Here is a 21,589-nt window from a genome sequence, read left to right as displayed (position 1 = left end):
ACGTGCTAGCTGGAAGTCGGCTGTCGTGTTTTTGCGATGTGTTCAAATGCTACTTTTTGGTCCACACAGCAGACGTGAGGTGACGTATTGGTCTGCATCTAGTTTCCGCTAGTCCTTTTAAGTGTTTTCCGTTTGTCACCTTTAAAGGAGAACTTCACCAAAAAACAATGTTGATTTATTTTGCACATGATCTCGCACATATCTGTGTCATCTCTCTCTCACACACACACACACACACACACACACATTAGGGCTGACCCCCAAAAATTTACGCTTCAAAGCTTCAATCATTTCCATGGTAATCAACCGTCAAATCAGCAATTGATGCCCCCCCTCTTTTTGGGCGGAGCTAGCCTACATGTCCACTCTATTTGCGTGCCGATCTGCATGCCGATAAAACAGAAGAAGAAGAAGATTTTGACGGTCGCTGACTGTCGGAAGAAGAGGATTTTGGTTTAGTTTGTTGGCTGCCTGAATAAATAAGTAACGTTTTATTGATTTGTGTGTGGTGGTGGTGGTGGTGTTTCTTTTAAACCCCCCCCATTGACTAACTGCCATGTATTATTTATTGATGTTCTGAAAATAATATAGACTGTAGGCTACAGTATATAAATATAGACTGCAGGCTACAGTATATATATATAGACTGCAGGCTACAGTATATAGACTAGGCTACAGTATATAAATATAGACTGTAGGCTACAGTATATAAATATAGACTGCAGGCTACAGTATATAGACTGTAGGCTACAGTCTATATACTGTAGTCTAGAGTAGCTATTTTAATATAGACTGTAGGCTACAGTAGCCCTATATAGCCTACATATAGACTATAGGCTACAGTATATAGACTGTAGGCTAGAGTAGCTATTTGAATATAGACTGTAGGCTACGGTAGGCCTATATAAATATAGACTGTAGGCTACAGTATATACACTGTAGCAGTGTTTCCCATACATAAAGGAATTTGTGGCACAAATAGATGCCGCCACAAAAGGATTTTGACCGCCACAAATAGATGTTGACCAAAAAAAAAAAAAAAAAAAAAAAATTACAGTGCACCTGAACGCAACATGCAAGATACCCGCTGAATAAGTGTCCAAATGTTCATGTCATTCTGGCCAATACTTCTGTTATAGCATTTCAGTCTGGAATATGGAATATCTTTCAATAATCTATGATTTAGCTGCTAAATTGTCAAATACCGCCATCTGCTCGCTACCCAGGCACTTATGTATGTACTTAACCTAACTAACTTAACCTAACTAACTATCCGGTGTGCACAACATTGTCAGCCTAAACTCCGGCTGACACCCCAAAAACCTACAATCCGCTACAGAAAAATGTATATTGTTTGTTTATTAACTGGCCCCTCGCCTTCTATCATTTCACGAAAGTGGCCCCCGGGCAAAGCAAGTTGAGTATCCCTGACCTATAGGGAGAAATTTTGTTTGTCATTGTAAACCCACAGCACAGTAATGATGACATGTTCTTCATAGGCTTCAAGAGGAGGGGGTTTTAAATCCCTCCTCAAAACCCACCTGTTCTCCCTGGCCTTCCCCTCCACCTAACCATCGTCAAGTCCCGGCTTCTATTGTTTTATTGTTCTTACTCCTTTTATCTGCTTCTCTCTTTTCTCTCCTTTTAATCTCTATCACATCCTGTATTGTGTTGCATTTTTTACTTAGTATTCCTGCACTTTACCTGTTTTACCTGTGAAGCACTTTGGTTCAGCTGCTGTGGTTTGTAAATGTGCTATATAAATAAAGTTGACTTGACTTGATAGATCTAGCCTTTTAATTTTGCTCTTAAGCTTTCTCAAAGTACACCAAATTCATGCATTTTACTTTAAAATTTAAAAATAAAATCTCGCGGAGGGGGGGGGAGGGGGCATGCCCTCCCACATCCCTAGGGAGTCTGCGGTCCCCCACCACAAATACTCTAAATCCTGTGGGAAACACTGCTGTAGGCTACAGTATATAGACTGTAGGCTAGAGTAGCTATTATAGACTGTAGTCTACGGTAGACTATATAAATATAGACTGTAGGCTACAGTATATACACTGTAGGCTAGAGTATTTAAATATAGACCGTAGGCTACAGTATATAAATATAGACTGCAGGCTACAGTATAGACTGTAGGCTACATAGGCCACAGTAGGCTATATAAATATAGACTGTATGCTACAGTAGATCAATATAGACAGTAGGCTACAGTATAAAAAACTGTGAAGTGTCCAATATGAATGTTCTGTTTACACATTTTTGACAGGGCTATGTAGGTGTGTGTGGGGGTCTCCATGGCGACCAATAATTCCGACTGTCACTTATAGACGGTTTTCACCAGAGCGCAACCCCACAGCACTTCCCTTTTCTCAGCATTCGGCAAACTGCAGAAATATTCACTCGACATTGTTACTTTTGTTTTCACCGCTCAGATGTATAGACGGTTTTCACGGAATGGTCAGTCCTGCACTTGAATGTTTTTCTTTCTTTTATGTCCATAGCAAACACTGCAACAGGAAGTGAGCGGGGGTTCAATTTAGAATGTTTTTGTTGTCAAGTTAAAACCGTCTATAGTTAGATCTTCACTTTAGAAATGCTATCCATAGCACATTTACCTGCTAACTTCTCAGTTTTATATATTGTATAAAGCCTTTTAAATCTGTGTTCAAAACATGAAGACGAACTGCCGACGTCATGTAGGCTACTTCATTGGCAAAGTTGCATTTATGTTTGTTGTGTGTCTGTTTAACTTCAATATGTCAATAAAGATGACAAACAGACGAATTTCCGCTGCGGAGGTCACGTGACTTCCTGTCAGTTGCGGAGGCGTGAGGTCCGCCCACTTGTCTGCAGCAGGTACTCTTGCTAAAATAACATTTTACATCAGTAATGGAGCTACAACACTGATCAGATCCAATTGTATATAGGCTATCTATAAATCTATCTATATATAGATGATATATTATTATAAGATATCAAATTAGATCATATAATACAATTAAGAGAATAGCCTATATGATTGATAATATAATATGATATTTAGGTGATTGATTAAAAGACACAAAACATTGGGCTAAACGGGGGTAAATAGCCTATTTATTTTTGGGGTAAAAAATATCTTAAAATCAAACACGTAGGCTATTTGATTTGAAGGTGTAGCCTACACCAACACACAACATCATCCTGCAATGAAATATGTTTGACAAGTATCCTTCATACTTTTGCCACTAACAGCTACAGCGAACAGGCTCGTCAACGCTTTTCTTTTCTGTGCTGGCCCTATGCTAGGTTTCCACCTAGCCTTGTTTTCTCTCTCTCCATATGCACAGCCGGCTAACATGAGGTGGAGCTCCATGAGACAAACTCTAGTTTTCTCGCTGGGCGGGGTCCTGCGGGCCAACACTGTTTTTAACATGGAGAACTTTACTCCACCCCACCACCGGCACGTGCCGTGCGCACAAACAAATGCACCTTGCTTTCAAATGCCCAGCATCAGGCAGCAGCCACAGACAGTGAGCTGCGGACCTGAAAAAGCTCATGTTGTAAACATTAAACTAACGCACACATTCTTTCCTCATTTCAACCCATTGTGAGTAACGTTTAAGTGTTTAGGTCAATTCAATTCAATTTGTTTCTTATATTATGAAGTACAGTAGCAGCAGTGATAGTTACACGTAGCTCTTCGGGCCAGCCGACGTCACGAAAGTGACATCGAGCCACAAAACGCGACTTACAGACAGACACCGCCACCAGCCCGCCCATCCACCTAGGCAACTTTATTATAGGATAAATGGTTAATATCAGAATGAGAATCACTTTTATTGCCACAATATGCAAACATACGAGGATAGTGTCAGTATTATATCAATATTCAGAGATAAAGAAATTAGGAAAAATATCTAAAAGACAAATCACAACATTGCAAGTGCAGTCCAATGTACAATATACAAATATACAGTATATCACAGGTAAGTGGTAGTTCCACAGGTAGACAATGAGATGAAATGTTAAATTACCTACCCATTATCAGAACATTGGTGTTTTCCTTTTCAAGGCACTCCACTACCTCCATTGCTTTGTGAAGACACTGCCTGAAGCACATCAGCACAAGTGTTAACACATGTATGGAAAAAGGATGATACATGGATGCTGCACGTCCTGATATCACCGTGTTGGTGTCGTTCCTGGACCAACATTTGCTCCTAGTACGGGCCGGGAAAACCCGGCCCCGAACTCATTTGATTGGTTGCCGCAATTGCTTCTTCCTGAAAACGTGCAACAAGTAAAAAATATGTGTTTAAGATTTTTTATCCCATTTTTATCCCCCATTAGTGCAAATTTATATTTATCCTGGTTGCTACTCCACCCTCTGCTGATCTGGGGAGAGCCGAAAACTGGCTCCATGCTTCCTCCGAGACATGGGCAGTTAGCCAGCCGCTTCTTTTCACCTGACAGGGGAAGCTTCACCGGTGGGACATGGCACGTGGGAGGATCACGCTATTCCAACCAATTCCCCTCCCTCCAAACAGGCGCCCTTCACGACCAGAGGAGGCACCACATCAGCAATCAGGATATTGCATGCTTTGGTGAAGGGGTTCCTATATGAAGGAAACCCCCGGGAGGCACGGGGAGAACATGCAAACTCCACACAGAAAGGCCCTTTTGACGACCCCACCCGGGCGGTGGGCACTCGAGGACATGCGGACGGGCACGCATTCCTTCAGTGTTCACAGCGTCCCAGGTGGGAAACGAACCCAGGACCTTCGGGCTGTGAGGCGACAGCGCTTACCACTGCACCACCGTACCCCCCAGGGTTTTCTTTTTTAACGACGACCAGACCCAAACCCTAACCACATTGTTGTACACCTAAACCTAATTTTTTTATAAAAAATGTGTGTGGTTCGACCGGGAGTCGAACCCCAGTTCTCAGATTGGAAGGCGTCCCCCCATTTAGCCATAGGACCGAGCTCGCCAACAGCTGCACTTTTTTCACACCCTAACCCTAATCTTAACCACATTTTTTCCCTTGCCACACATTTTAAGGAAGAAGCAATTGCGGTGACCATTCAAATAAGTTCAGGGGCGGGGTTTTCCCGGGCCGTACTAGGAACAAATGTTGATCCAGGAACGACAACAACACAGTGATATCAAGAAGTGCTATGTATGCCTGTGTAGGTACAGGATTGGCTTGCCCTACAGGATCATGCCTGTGTAGGTGCAGGATCGGCTTGCCCTACAGGATCGGATCGCCCTACAGGATCGGATCGCCCTACTGGATGTGCTCGGCTCGGGGTCGACAACTACAGATTAAGTTAAACTCTCACAACATTTATTTTCAAAAAGTAAGGCTCATGTTTATGAGAAATGGTCCTGTAACACTTGAATCATGATCATTGGATGTTTCTATGATTGTCTTTCATGTTTGATAACATCAGTAGCTTAGCTTGTTAGCTAATCTAAAGCTGTCGGCCATTTTGCACACGTTAATGATTAACGTGTTAATCCCACGTGCCCGACATACAGCCAATCACAATGCGTGCCCGAGCCACGTGCCTGACATACAGCCAATCACAATGCGTGCTCGAGTCGATCTGGTAAGCAAGCCGAAATTGCACCGACATCTGCCTGGGTCAAATACTACTGTACATTGAAGGACTTTTTCTTTCAGCTGACCTGATGATGTCCAGCCAACCACAGCTGTCAAGTGAGGAGAACCATTTCATATCCGATATCCAAAAGTCTGTTGTGCTGTCTATGAGAAAACAGAACATAAACAAACCATGCAACCTGTAAGGTAAACGCTTGTATGTCTACATTCACCCTAACTCTAAACGCTGACCCCAATTTCTATAAGTTGTTTCTATTCTTGCACAAAATACATCAATTCAAGCACTTTCACATCATGTGTATTTATGTCAGGACCACTATAGTCAAAAATATTATATTCATATTATTTAAGGAAGAACCCATGACATTTAGGAGCAGATCTGATCCAATCTGGGTCAAAGGAGGGGGGCAGGACAAGGGAAAAGTGGCTAGGGATAGGAAGGTCGTAGAAAGTCGGGATTTGAGGGGTGGGTAGGGGGAGTGGCTAAGTGTATGTGGGTGGGGCATAGTGAGGAAAGGGGGCGGGACTAGGGAAAAGAGCTAATAGCTAAGCATAAGAATGATTTCGCTCGAGCATAATTTGCGCTTTAGGGTTCTGATCCGACTCACAAAATTTGCATATGATAGCAGACTGGAGTATTGGCCTTAGTGTGGGCCTTGCTCTCTGAGTGTCATTCTAGTTGTCATATGCAATAGTTATATTTGGTGGTATGGCTCGAGCAGCAGCAAAGACCCCCAGGTACAGAACAGAGCAGTAACAGACAACAGAATGACATTGTTTACGTCAGACACAGCATGTATGGAAGAGCTGGGGTGAAGCTAGGGTGCAAACGGCATGCAGAGGAAGCTGATTTTTTTTAGAAAGCATCTTTAAATAAGGCACCCTGTAGATTAGCCAATTGAATGCCTAGAAGAAAATCAGCTGAGTCATCAGCTGATGTGGACTGGGTGTGTGAGCTGTGTGGTGCGAAGACACAGGAGTCAGGACCTGGGCCGTTTCTCAATAAGGGTTCTTGTGTGTTCTTGCGTTCTTGTGTCCCTGTGAAACGTCATCAGTCGCAGCCCAAGTATTGTTCCAATGCAAAGTTCACATTTAGCCAAGAATGCTTAAAATTCCCGGATGTGTTCTCAACATGCCCACTTTACCGATGCTCTAGTTGGTGACTTGTGTCAACTTGACAAGGCACGTATCCCAGCATTCATTTCGGCATAAGCGGAGGCAGAACGCAGCAGAGAAGACGCCATAAGCTCCGGGAAGTTTTTTACAATTTAAAGTTTTATTTCATCACTAAATTAATTTCTGATGACTTTTGATGCCTACAAGCAGGGTAGGTTTCAATAAGTGCCACTTTACGAACATTTATGGCAAAACATGGCAAAAAAGATCCAGAGCACAATTGGCTGCATCTACATCAGCTGAGCTTTTTATTTGTGTAGTACTGCAGGTGGCCTCTGCGCTGGTATTGCGCAATACCCTCAAGAACGCATAGTCTCAAACTGCCAACAGCGTCATGTGTGCTTGTGACCTAGCAAGTTCATTCTTCCAAGAATGACTAGCAAGAACGTTCTCCCCAAGAACACAAGAACAAGAATGCATTCTTGGTATTGAGAAACGGCCCTGGTCTTTCAGTTCCCCTGAGGAGCCCACAAAGCTGAGCTGAGTTAAGTCCAATCAGCATTGGGGTGTTGGGTCCTCTATGATGACTCTGTGACCATCAGAGGCCATTTACACCTGGCGTTAACATGCGTTTTCTGCCATCAGATTGCAATCAGATTGTATTTTATCACTTCAGGCTGATTCCATTCACATGTCGTTAACATGCATTTTCTGCAATCAGATTGCAGAAATGGTTGCCCTCACAATCCGCATAAAGTTGCTGTATCCAGATTGAGAGCACACATTGCATTTACACTTGTGTTCAATGTGTACACAATGCATCCCTGACCACCTCCGGAGGTGGTTTGGCCGATCAGATTGCAATCCTTCTTCAATGCGTTTTGGGGGTGTTTACACCTGGCATTTCAAGTGATAAAACACAATCTGATCACAGAGAACGCATGTTAGCGCCAGGTGTAAATGGCCTCTATGTCAAAGCAAAACAAACTGCAACAAGCTGAGCTTGACTTGGCTGCCTGCCAGGACTATCGCTATGATCATTATTTTCAAAAACTTTCAAGACATTGATTTTTCTCTTTCTCAAATTCACAAACTTTTAAGGATTTCAAGGTGAGACAGTGTGAAAGTAAACTGACCAATGAGGAAGAACTGTTTAAATTTGTTGTAAGACAGCTGGACGTCCTGGACGGTAGGCAGAGTGTCAGACAGGTCCTCTGTCTTCACTGAGAAAAGGTAGTTATGAGCCACAGCTGTCAACATTCTGTAAGACAACACAAACACATTGTGAGACAACACAAACATTGTGTTGTCTAACCCTAACCCAGCATGAAGAGCCACAATGCAATGTGAAGAAGGGTCAATGATGCTGTGTCGAGCAGACGATATAGCTACCATATAATATGATTGGATATGAATATGATTGGATTGTTTGAGGTCGGCGCCAATTTTTATCCAATCAGAGAAAAGTTAACATTTTCTGTGAAACAGAAGGTCAGATTGCGATGCAAACAAAAAACTACATGTATTTCTTCACCCCGAATCCAATGACTCCATCCGTGAGTCTCTACGAGTTACGGTTGCGGAGATACGTCTGCCCAGCCTGCAGGACTACAGGAGAGAGATAGAGGACAGTGGGGGGTGGGGGTTTCAAGACACTGACCAAACACTCTACTTCAGTGATTGCTGTCAGAATATAGAGCCATTTAACACTTATTTTAACACAAAACATTGCTGAATGTACCTTTAAGTAGGGATGCCACTAAGATTAGAAGATAATATCAGAACGTCTAGTGTGGCAGCACATCCAACATGTTACAGCAGGGTCAACAGGTAGATAATGTATTATCTGTCTGAGTCTTATGTTACAGTACAGGGTCAACAGGTAGATAATGTATTATCTGTCTGAGTCTTATGTTACAGTACAGGGTCAACAGGTAGATAATGTATTATCTGTCTGAGTCTTATGTTACAGTACAGGGTCAACAGGTAGATAATGTATTATCTGTCTGAGTCTTATGTTACAGTACAGGGTCAACAGAGAGATAATGTATTATCTGTCTGAGTCTTATGTTACAGTACAGGGTCAACAGGTAGATAATGTATTATCTGTCTGAGTCTTATGTTACAGTACAGGGTCAACAGAGAGAGAATGTATTATCTGTCTGAGTCTTATGTTACAGTACAGGGTCAACAGAGAGATAATGTATTATCTGTCTGAGTCTTATGTTACAGTACAGGGTCAACAGAGAGAGAATGCATTATCTGTCTGAGTCTTATGTTACAGTACAGGGTCAACAGAGAGAGAATGTATTATCTGTCTGAGTCTTATGTTACAGTACAGGGTCAACAGAGAGAGAATGCATTATCTGTCTGAGTCTTATGTTACAGTACAGGGTCAACAGAGAGATAATGTATTATCTGTCTGAGTCTTATGTTACAGTACAGGGTCAACAGAGAGATAATGTATTATCTGTGTGAGTCTTATGTTACAGTACAGGGTCAACAGAGAGAGAATGTATTATCTGTGTGAGTCTTATGTTACAGTACAGGGTCAACAGAGAGATAATGTATTATCTGACTGAGTCTTATGTTACAGTACAGGGTCAACAGAGAGATAATGTATTATCTGTGTGAGTCTTATGTTACAGTACAGGGTCAACAGAGAGATAATGTATTATCTGTGTGAGTCTTATGTTACAGTACAGGGTCAACAGAGAGATAATGTATTATCTGTCTGAGTCTTATGTTACAGTACAGGGTCAACAGAGAGATAATGTATTATCTGTCTGAGTCTTATGTTACAGTACAGCGTCAACAGAGAGATAATGTATTATCTGTCTGAGTCTTATGTTACAGTACAGGGTCAACAGAGAGAGAATGCATTATCTGTGTGAGTCTTATGTTACAGTACAGGGTCAACAGAGAGATAATGTATTATCTGTCTGAGTCTTATGTTACAGTACAGGGTCAACAGAGAGATAATGTAGTATCTGTCTGAGTCTTATGTTACAGTACAGGGTCAACAGAGAGATAATGTATTATCTGTGTGAGTCTTATGTTACAGTACAGGGTCAACAGAGAGAGAATGCATTATCTGTGTGAGTCTTATGTTACAGTACAGGGCCAACAGAGAGATAATGTATTATCTGTCTGAGTCTTATGTTACAGTACAGGGTCAACAGAGAGATAATGTATTATCTGTCTGAGTCTTATGTTACAGTACAGGGTCAACAGAGAGAGAATGCATTATCTGTGTGAGTCTTATGTTACAGTACAGGGTCAACAGAGAGAGAATGCATTATCTGTGTGAATCTTATGTTACAGTACAGGGTCAACAGAGAGATAATGTATTATCTGTCTGAGTCTTATGTTACAGTACAGGGTCAGCAGAGAGATAATGTATTATCTGTCTGAGTCTTATGTTACAGTACAGGGTCAACAGAGAGATAATGTATTATCTGTCTGAGTCTTATGTTACAGTACAGGGTCAACAGAGAGATAATGTATTATCTGTCTGAGTCTTATGTTACAGTACAGGGTCAACAGAGAGAGAATGTATTATCTGTCTGAGTCTTATGTTACAGTACAGGGTCAACAGAGAGATAATGTATTATCTGTGTGAGTCTTATGTTACAGTACAGGGTCAACAGAGAGATAATGTATTATCTGTCTGAGTCTTATGTTACAGTACAGGGTCAACAGAGAGATAATGCATGTCTGAGTCTTACTTTTCCATATAAGACTGTGGGACATTATCCTCCTGTAGCAATGGCAAGGAAGAGGTTTTGAAGAGTGCACATCCACTGTGATGGGACCAACACCAAATCTGGCAGGACATAAAAGCATGTTTTGCCTTTTTAATCAACTATTCTGCAATATCAAATGGGGAAGAAAGAAAATACAGGAATGATCATGATTTCATGTAACTATTAATAACCAATGTTAGAAATGACAGGTTAGGGCTCGATTCAGACAAACTTATATCTTCCACAGATCGAGACTATTCATGCCTTTGCTTGCGAGTTGATCAAAAACCATAAAAAAGCACCTATCCCAACACATTGGGTGGCAAACAGAATCCTAACCATGGAGAATGTAGGAGTTGGCTCAGGATACTCTTCTGTTCCCAAGTTGTGGAAATTTGAGTTAAGTTGTGGACCACTCATGTACAAATGACTGGTCCACAACTTAACTCCAGTCATTATAACTGTCAAACTAAATGAATGCCTACAAAACTGTTTCCAGGTTTGAGATATGTGTGATTACCGTTTGTGCAAAATAAATCGCATTGTTTTCGGTGAAGTTCTCCTTTAAAATAGCCACTCTTTAGTGATTGATGTTTCTGTTCTCTGCCTTCTCTGCCATCAGTTCAGTTGTTCTGCCAGTTCGCTCGTTTCATGCTCATTACCATAAGATCTCAGGAATGCTTTGACGGAATTTCAACTAATTTGCCTGAAATGTCCACTTGGACTCAACTGATTACATTTTGGTGGTCAAAGGTCAAGGTCACTGTGGCCTCAGGAACGCCATTTTCAAGCTCGGTAACGCCATACCTCAGTAACACCTTGACCAAAATTCTTCACATTTGGCTCAAACGTCAAAGTCTGGACAGACATGCATGTGGACTGCTCACTTGTTGGCATGGTGCGGTCGTTCTAGTTTTATTTTATAAACAAAATCCATTCAGCTTTTTTCCGAACGACTTCACAAGTCAACGGCGAGTGGCTTCAGTTTCCCTCCTGCCCAGGGCCGTTTTTGGCCGTTTTGGGGCCCTATGCGACATCTCACAGGGCCCCCAAACCACTATCATCATAATATCCCTGAATGAACAATGAACATGAAAGACGAGGCATAGTTCATCATCAATAATTCTTCTAATTAATCAATTACGCACAATATTAACAATAACTATGAATGAATGAATATTTTATTTTCATCTCAGGACAATTGTCCATCCCACATGCGTTTATCAGACACATTAACATTCAATAATTAACAAAACATTCCGGTGTGTTAGCCAACCAGCAAGACAACATGAATGACGAGGCATAGTTCATCATCAATAAACCAATTGTAAATAATAATTTACGCACAATATGAACAATAACTACGAATGAATATTTCATTTTTGTGTCAGGACAATTGACCATCCCACATTATCAGACACATAAACATTCAATAATTAACAAAACTTTCCGGTGTGTTACCCAACCAGCAACACATAATATAGCCTACACATAAACAGCAGAGCATACATGTATATACACATGTATCTATGGGTCAGCGTGGGGGAAAACACAGGCCTGGCGGAGATCTGCACTCCACCGAGTGCACTTTTCTAGTTTTTTCTTCCACTGACAAAAAAAGAAAAAGAAAAAAAGCAATATACAGTTTACATTACGAGAATGAGAAATAATTTCTAGCTTTGCACACTCTAGCTTCGCATGCTCATTGTTAGCTTGCATGCTCATTTCTAGCACGCTCTGCGCTCAACTCGTGCTGTCTGAATGTGCAGTTGGGCAATAGAGAGCCACAGGGATGACGCATTTTTGTAGGCTGAATGCGGAAGTCTCAAACTTCCTGGTTCTTCACTGTTTCTGTCTATGGGATTTTTGAATGGGTTTTTGGCGCGATGCTTCAAATAATGTCTGTGGGCAACGCAAGTTTAATCAAACGCGAACCAAGGTTCAGCGGGATAATCTTCACACATGAGGACCACTTTCATGAGTTTTGAAGCGTAACTGCGAGCCCTAGAGGTAAAAAGCTCGTGCTAAGCTAATCCAGAACTACACACAGTGTCGCATACTGTGTGTGACCGAAGGCGCGAGAGAAAGAATTTCCGCGTTCACTCGTGATGACGTATAATATCCGCGTCGATATTGTAGTCTCATTTAGCTGTTTGCTAGCTAGCCACCCTTTTAACGGCACATAAAAGCTTCAAAACTCATAAAAGTGGTCCTCGTGTGTGAAGATGATATTACTAAACACTGGTTCGCGTTTGATTAAGCCAGCGTTGCCCAGAGAGATTATTAGAAGCATCGTGCCAAAAACCCATTCAAAACTCCCATAGGCGAAAACTGTGAAGAACCAGGGCTGTTAGCATCGATGATTTCCAGACTCGTTACTGCGGCTCTCTATTGTGCGCCACGTAACCCTCCTTATTACAGTAGTGAGATAATAGAGAAAAAGGTGTTGCTTTAGTCAATCTCACGTCATCCTGCAAAGATCCTCACTTCGCGTCCATATATGGAGTGTGATCCAGTTGTTGGGGTGCGATTCATCTCGATGTAGCAGAGTGCGAGTGCGCAGTTATCCAAGATGATTTAATGTATTTAATGTAATTAATGCAGTTATCCAAGATGATTTAATGTATTTAATGTAATTAATGCAGTTATCCAAGATGATTTAATGCAGGATTGACTAATCAAATGAAACGGACTAAGCCTGAGCTCAATTGATGAGATGAGATGTGCTGCTGTTTTCACCACTTTTCTGAAACTTGTCAAAATCAAAACCAACTCGATCCTCCTCCTGGCCCATTCATAACTTGCTACCTACCTCTTCCCTTGTGACTGTCATTGTGGGACATCACCATAGGTACAGTATGTTTAGCTTAGCCATTAGCCTTTATGCAAGGTTTGTCCTTAGGGCCCTCTATTGTCCAGTAGTTGGCCAGAAACACTTCATACATAGAGATGCCTCATTACAGGCTCCGTCAATAGTATGAAATGAGATACTCTTCCGGTCTCCTAAATGGGCATGGTCACCTAACCCCCCTGTCTGAGACTGTTTACCCCCAGACCTAGCAAGCCAACTTGAACTAGAGATCGTGATCTCCAAAAACTGAATACCACACATATAAATACAAAACTGCCTTCTTATCAACTAAAATATCCGCTGGGGGTCATCCAACCACAGATTTAGCTACTACAGCTGTGAACTGTAGCTTTAGCTAATCACTACCTGCTCGAAGAAAGTAAACTTTCTCTCGCTCCGAAAAGATCAAAAGAAGGAGGGGGGGGGGGGGGGGGGGGGGGGGTGGTTCTGGTTTCACTGTGCTTTACTTATAAATGTGCTGCTGTTTCTGCCGCCCTCTAGTGGTCAGAAAATCACTTCGTGCAGCTTTAAATGCCATGCTATGCAACAATGAAATTACAAAATATGAAATGATTCCAGGCACATGACTGAAGCAATGTCTCATAATTATCCAAGTGAAAAGCGGATAACTTCTGTTACTTCTAACAAGTCAAGTGTATATTTGATATTAAACCTATGTGACTTCTAACAAGTCAAGTGTATATTTGACCTTTAACCTCTGTGACTTCTAACACATGAGGTGTATATTTGACCTTTAAATAGGCCATTAGATAGGCCAACTTTTTGGGAGTTTAGGCCATTTGCCATTTGTCTATATTAAAACTAGAACGTACATGGCTTTATTTTCAATCTGTGTGCAGTACAAACTGTGGTAGAGCCACTCACTGCTAATAGCTTAGCGGTACAATGGCAGTCAAAGGCTTTGATGAAGGTCTGAATCGGGCCCTTACTGAATGGCACCTACTGGTAATCCCTTTCCCTGGAAGAGAGTCATGTCTGCCTCAGAAACAGTCGCTGGAACAATGAAGAACTGGGGCAAGCTGTCAAAACAAAAGATGTTTTATCAGTCAAACCTCTTCTGCCAATGCATGGCATACTCATTTCAGACAATTCAATGTGAGCACTCCTTGGAGTCCATGTTTTATTATATCTCTCTGGATCACACTTATACAGCATATTTGCCATCACTCAATTAACAACTGGTATACCTCGTTTTGCCATTTTCATCATGTGCCAAAGGGGCTTTCACCTTGCTTTGCTGCTCACCTTGGCTGAGCTTGGTGGGCTTAAAACATACTCACTAGGTTAGGGTTAGACAAACATACTCACTAGGGTGAGAGGCCAAAGTTTGCGTTCTCAGTGACCAGCCGGCAGCTGCCTCTGGTTCTCTTCAGGTCCTGGGCCCAGTCCTCAGCTGAGTCAAACATCATGGTCCTCTGCTGCATCTGCATCCCTGAAAAACATAATAATAATAATAAATATATATATATATATATATAGATATAGATATAGATATATATAGATATATATAGATATATCTATATAAACATAGGCTATAATATTATAGGCTGTGTGGTAGTTGAAACATAGTTTCAAGTTGACGTTTATTTATGTTTGTACCGGTAGTTTGTAAAAAAAAAAAAAAAAAAAAATGTAATATATATATATATATATATATATATATATATATATATATATATATATATATATATATATATATATATATATATATATTTATTTTTGACCGGGCTCACGGCCCGGTACCAAATGGGCCCGGTGTTTGGGGACCACTGTTTTAGACCACCAGTTGGTGATCAAACCATAATAACATAATAAGGCAGTAAAACAGTGACGAGAAACTGGGGGCACCTGCCGCTATTATTGTAGGTGTTGCTTTGATAGAAAGAGCAGCTTTTGTGTGGGTGTGCGTAAACAACTCGCAATGTAAGTGTGTTGCAGCCACTTACATTTCAAATACTAACTAACCTTTGATTGACAGGTGATAAAAACATAATGTCCACAACGAACTAACAATCAGGCTCTAATGATTCAACAGACATTTGAATGGACAAACACAGCTTGGCATTGGAAACTACGCAATATATAAGAACATCTATAGCCCAGTTAGACAGACAACAACCTTGTGTTTAAGGCAAGTACTGTTTTATTGTGATTGCTACATGTACGAAAAAGTATACTACAGCCTTTGAGAATGGAGCCCGCAGTGGAATTTGTGGGGGGTTGACTGAGACCATTATGAGAGAAACGAATGAGTACCGGTAGTCGAATTCTGAGGCTAGTCAATAAAATATGTATGTCTGGCACTTGATGTGATTCTCATTTCCCAATGTGGCCCTTAGTGAATATATATTATTTATGTAATGTATTTATTTGAAAGGGACAGTGTACAGTTGGGGGGCGGCTGTGAGGTCAGGAGGTAGAGCAGGTCGTCCACTAATCAGAAGGTTGGTGGTTCGATCCCCGGCTCTTCCAGTACGCATGTCGAAGTGTCCTTGGGCAAGACACTGACCCCCAAATTGCTCCCGATGGACCCTGCGTGGCAGCTTTCCGCCTTTGGTGTGTAAATGGGTGAATGTAGGCACATTGTAAAGCGCTTTGGATAAAAGCGCTATATAAATGCAGTCCATTTACCATTTTACCATTTTAGTTCAAACATAAATGTCGCCATTTGATGCACCATACCAGATTATAGCTGGAAGCTAATTTGCATCTGTAGTCCCTTGGAAAGATCACAACAAGACAATACGGCTAAAATATACAAGTTATACAAATCTACAACACAATTCTATAAAACAATTCTGCCCAAGGAACACACAGGGTACATTAATACACAGTAGTACATCACCCTTAAGGCCCAATTATACTCTACGTTAAAGACGGAGACGGACAGAGCCTTCTGTCTGTACTCTGCGTTCATTTCGTGCGTTTTCTGTCCATCATCTGAAAGCTTACGGATACGCATGAAACGGAGCAAAACCACACACACACACTCATACATTTGACTCTCTACTGCCCACTGGTGGATGTATTGCTTAACATGATACCAACGTGAAAGACGCATGGAAGTATGTGGGCAGTGACGATAATAACGTTTGAAACGGACTCATCTATTTACGTATGAAAATGGACTATAAATGAGCCATTACACCACAGCATGTGTGCTATATATATATATATACTGTATATATATATATATACTGTATATATATATATATATATAATAATTAAATAGTGATTCCTTAAGTAAAACAATCACTTTTATGAATAGTAGGCTATGTGACTGTGAGAGCACTGTTGTTGCTGAATCCTGAAGGATGTTAAATCAAGTATTGAATGACCTTTGTGTTTGTTTGCTCTATATTATATTATGTGGAAAATGTTCAAACTATCAGAGCCACTGACTGCATATTGACCCGATCACATACCTGGAAAAGCAGTGCTTTCACAGAAGGAAAAGGCAAAGATATTCTTCAGAGACTTGGGTTCTAAACAGTGGTGGACAATTCCTTGGAAGATCTACAAGGAGAACAAACAAATGAACACATCATATGCATGCAAGTCATATTTTATTTAGGTGCTCCAGTGCCAGGGCCCTCATTAATGTTATTGATTACACCTGCTTTTCCACCTCAAAATGGTTGCTGTGAAAAGGGCCTATAGCTTTTTTTTTTATAAATAAAAAGTGCACATATATTTGAATGATATTGATCTTTTCTGTACCCTTTTGGCATCCTCCTCTTTACAGTAGGTCAGAGCGAACTGAAACACACGCATATCTTTGCAGTGAAGGATGATTTTAGAGGGATACTTATTCTTCACAAGGCTTCCTGTCACCAGCTTCCTTTTGTCCTCATATCCTGAAACAAAGGAGAAACAACTCAACAAGGCCGAGAAGAGATGTGTGAAAATCATTAGTCACGAGCTTTACCTCCATAGATGTTATCCACACAGGAAAGATAGTCACGAGCTTTACCTCCATAGATGTTATCCACACAGGAAAGAGGGATGTCGTTTTCCCCATAGAGTCTATTTTTGAAAAGCGGGGCCTGAAAGGAAGAGAGTTGAATGAGAGACATTTTCAGAGGGCGGAGAAGGATATCGTTTCTAACTGGAATCTCTTTTATCCCAATTTGACTCTGTGAAGTCTACAGTTCTCAATAAAGTTCTCAATAAAGCATATGGCATATCAGTTTGTAGTTTGTACTTTTTATTTGGTCAGGTGCTAGGGGCTAATCCTTTTGATTGGCTGCTGATCAAAATCAACAAATAATTAGGTAACACTTTACAATAAGTGACACTAAATAAACAGTTAGTTAATGCTTAATAGGAATGAATAAGCAACCAACTCAGGAAGCAAGGTTAAACTGCAGAAGCTTGTGAAGGAAGAGTTGAAAGCACAAGTTGATCGGGTTGGGGTGAGGCCATATACGGCAAGGGAGAAACGTCAACCAGCCTGGGCACTGGCATGGCAAGGAGGGACTATGTCTTCAAGCATACAGAGGCAGATACAATGCTGTTCTCTGCCTATGCTAACCTGAGGACCATGAACTACACTGGAACAGTTGTACTGGACTGTGAGGACACGGATGTGTTTTGTTTGTCCAAGTGGCTTATGTCTCACACCAACTCCGAGCGTCTGCTGATTAAACTAAGCCCCCGTTCACACAGCACGCCGAAGCAACGCTCAACCGAAGCTGTACCCACGCTGAACCCACAAGTTTCATTTAGGCGTCCTTGTTAACAGGTGAAGCCGTTCACACCACCCGCACGCGTGCCGCCACGCTGACGCCGTGCCGAAGCCACGCTGAAGCCACGCCACGCCGAAGCCACGCTGAAGCCACACTCACGCCACGCTGAAGCGATCACTCAGGACTGACGCTGAATTTCCAAGCTTGACGCTGAAGCCGTGAAGCCGTGAGGCATGAAGTGAAATGGGAGTTGTGGGTGGGTTCAAGGCATGAGAGTAGGCGCTGAGAGGAAAAGAGAAGGCGTCTTGTGTGAACGGTAAGGCGTACGTTCAGCTTGTGCTGCTTCAAGCTTCAGTTCTGCTTACGTTCGGCGTCCTGTGTGAACGAGGGCTAAGCCTCTGCTGTGATCTGCTGATTACACCAAGATGTCAATACTGTGCTGATATTAGGGAGTCAAAAGAGTCTGATCAGCGGGTAGTGTTGAGGTCAAAGCACTGGCCTACCACCAGGGGGCATCTGGGTAGTGTCGAGGTCAAAGCACTGGCCTACCACCAGGAGGCATCTGGGTAGTGTAGAGGTCAAAGCACTCGCCTACCACCAGGGGGCGTCTGGGTAGTGTCGAGGTAAAAGCACTTGCCTACCACCAGGGGGCATCTGGGTAGTGTCGAGGTCAAAGCACTCGCCTACCACCAGGGGGCGTCTGGGTAGTGTCGAGGTCAAAGCACTCGCCAGTGCTACTCGCCAGTGATACTTCCGGCTTGGTCAGAGTGACCACAGACAGCCGGTGGGGTGTGAGTCCTGGTCACTAGCGCCTCCTCTGATCGATCAGGGCGCCTCTTCGGGGGGAGGGGAGCTGGGGGGAATAGCGTGATCCTCCCACACGCTACGTCCTGCTGGTGAAAGTCCTCGCTGTCAGGTGAAAAGAAGCAGCTGGTGACTGCACATGTATCAGACGAAGCATGTGCTAGTCTACAACTCTCCCCAGATCGGCAGAGGGGATGGAGCAACGACCAGGAAAGCAGGGGGGAAATAACTGATCAAAAAAAGAAGAAAAATGTCAGGTCTCACCGTCTCTTCCCCTGTCTCCTCATCGCTGATGAAAGACACACGGAAGTTGGTGCAGAGGAGCGTCCCAAAGGTGCCGCGCTGCGACGCCTCATCCTGGGTGAGCTTCAGGACCGTCCCAGCACTGCAGAACACCAGCTCACCTGCAGCACAGTGTGAAATCAGTCTGACAGAGTGCCTGAGAAACAATACAACTACAACCCCCATTCCAAAAAAGTTGGGACGCTGTGTAAAACTTAAATAAAACAGAATGTGATCATTTGCAAATCCTTTTCGACCTATATTTAATTGAATACAGTACAAAGACAAGATATTTAATGTTCAAATTGATCAACTTGATTTTTTGTAAAGAACTCATTCTGAATTTGATGGCTGCAACATGTTGCAAAAAGTTGGGACAGGGGCATGTTTACCACTGGGTTACATCAACTTTCCTTTTAACAACACTCAGTAAGCGTTTGGGAGCTGAGGACACTACTTGTTGAAGTTTTGAAAGTGGAATTCTTTCCCATTCTTGCTTGATGCACGACTTGAGTTGCTCAACAGTCCGGGGTTTCCGCTGTCGTATTTTGCGCTTCGTAATCAGGGCCGGTTCCAGAACAAGATGACTAGGGGTGCATCCTAGATAGGAAGGGGTGCAGATGCCCGGCCAAAGGCCGGGCCCACAAATTTGACATGTTAGTTTACTAAAAATAATGCATTTGACCATCATTTCAAGTAGAATGATACCACCCAAGCAAGAATATTTCAAGTGTTTCAAGTGCTTTACTGAAATATTTGGACCATATAATGATAATACAATTACAACAACTATAATTCAAGTTTAAACAGTAAGTGTGCAGCAAAAAAAAAAAAAAAACTTTTCAACTGAGCATGCAGACAACTAAAATAAGGGTGCAATGCATGCTTTTCCACCCCCGTAGAACCGGGCCTGTTCGTAATGCACCACACATTTTCAATGGGAGACACATTTTCAATGGGAGACAGGTCTCTTGACTGCAGGCAGGCCAGTCTAGTACCCGCAATCTTTTACTACCAAGCCACGCTGTTGTAAACGTGCAGAATGTGGCTTGGCATTGTCTTGCTGAAATAAGCAGGGACGTCCCTGAAAAAGACGTTGCCTGGATAGCAGCATATGTTGCTCCAAAACCTGTATGTAGCAGATGTGTAACTGAGCCATGCCATGGGCACTAACACCCCGCCCGGCTCATACCATCACAGATGCTGGCTTTTGAACTTTGCACTGATAACAATCTGGATGGTCCTTTTCCTCTTTAGCCCGCAGGACACGGGGTCCACCCGCTATGCCAACTAGGGATGTTCATCAATTGTCGAAAATCGATAATTGATCGTTAACTCATTGAGTGCCAATGACGTCGATCGACGTCAAAGTAAATAGTGACATAGAGTGCCAATGACGTCGATCAACGTCAAATGCGTTTTTTGACGGTGGGACGTGGATCAAAGCCTCAGGCATCTCCTGTACAAATATTGTAGCTATTGAAGGTGTATAACCTATTTTATAGGGATGCACCGATCGATCGGCACGTGACCGGAAATGGCCGATTTTCACGTGATCGGCCTCGATCGGTGATCTGCGCCGGTCACTCTAAATAGCCGATTCTGTGAGCCGATTTTCACATGACGTGCGCGCACCCCAAAGCACCGAGACAGGCACCCAGCCACCACGCCACACATGCCAGCATACCTTCCTCTTGTGGATTTTTTTCACCGTCAGTGAAGTAGACAAAGCTCGCAGTTTGTCACACATGCAAGTCGAAAATAAGCCGTGGAGACAGAGATGCGGCCGAGTCCCGCTCGGCTGGAGTCCAGTCTGAGCGGCTCGCTTCACCTCACTGGCCCCTCTCTCTCTGCTCTCTCTCTCCGGGAAGCAGTGCTCCAGCAACCCGCCACCGCGCACAGCCGGCTTGGCGAGGTGAACGCGAGCATTCTGTCCAGTATAACCATTCCCCGACCTGCCAGCCTGTCACTCATGTTGCAACGTGGTGGATACAGGAGAGACTATTTGTTTCGTATTGCAAGTAGAACGACATGAGAACGACGGACATAATAATAAAAATGCATCGGACTCACAAGTGTGCAACGTTTTCTGTGCGTGATGATATTTTTTCGGATGGCAGATAAAAATATGCATACCAAACTTCGGACTGTGTGTAAACTCCGCCTGATATTCAGACTGAAGATCGTTACTGTAACTCATAAACTAATTTCCCCTCTACTCAAGAGGACTGGTCTGGAGCCAGTCTATAAACTCCTTGTCCATGGATCATTTTGATGTTCTGTTGCACCTGTTTTCTTTTGGAAAAGTAAATGCATGATAGCTGTGGGATATAGGCTATTGGATTTAATTTAATTTTTGTATTCATTGTATTTGCACAAAAAAGCTCTGTCCAGTAGCCTAACCTGGAACACTTTTATTTTGAGATGTGTTTGAGTGAGATGGTCCTACTTCAAGCAAATGATAAGA

At 42.5% G+C, this 21,589-nt stretch overlaps 1 protein-coding gene across 1 annotated transcript in view; it reads right to left on the bottom strand.

Annotated features, from left to right (window-relative positions):
• mtmr12 (myotubularin related protein 12) overlaps nt 1-21,589 on the bottom strand; it is a 58,484-nt gene that overhangs the window by 23,255 nt on the left and 13,640 nt on the right. The window contains exons 3-12 of the mRNA XM_083644455.1: nt 19,105-19,244; nt 17,322-17,394; nt 17,069-17,205; nt 16,774-16,864; nt 14,657-14,780; nt 14,292-14,367; nt 10,459-10,556; nt 7,867-7,991; nt 5,680-5,758; nt 4,027-4,097 (exon numbers count right to left, since the gene is read on the bottom strand). Coding sequence (XP_083500581.1) covers nt 4,027-4,097; nt 5,680-5,758; nt 7,867-7,991; nt 10,459-10,556; nt 14,292-14,367; nt 14,657-14,780; nt 16,774-16,864; nt 17,069-17,205; nt 17,322-17,394; nt 19,105-19,244 — 1,014 coding nt within the window. The remainder of the gene's footprint in view (nt 1-4,026; nt 4,098-5,679; nt 5,759-7,866; nt 7,992-10,458; nt 10,557-14,291; nt 14,368-14,656; nt 14,781-16,773; nt 16,865-17,068; nt 17,206-17,321; nt 17,395-19,104; nt 19,245-21,589) is intronic.

This window comes from Poromitra crassiceps (assembly GCF_964638095.1).
Source record: "Poromitra crassiceps genome assembly, chromosome: 10".
NCBI lineage: Eukaryota > Metazoa > Chordata > Actinopteri > Beryciformes > Melamphaidae > Poromitra > Poromitra crassiceps.
This window is presented reverse-complemented; position numbering and strand designations above follow the sequence as displayed.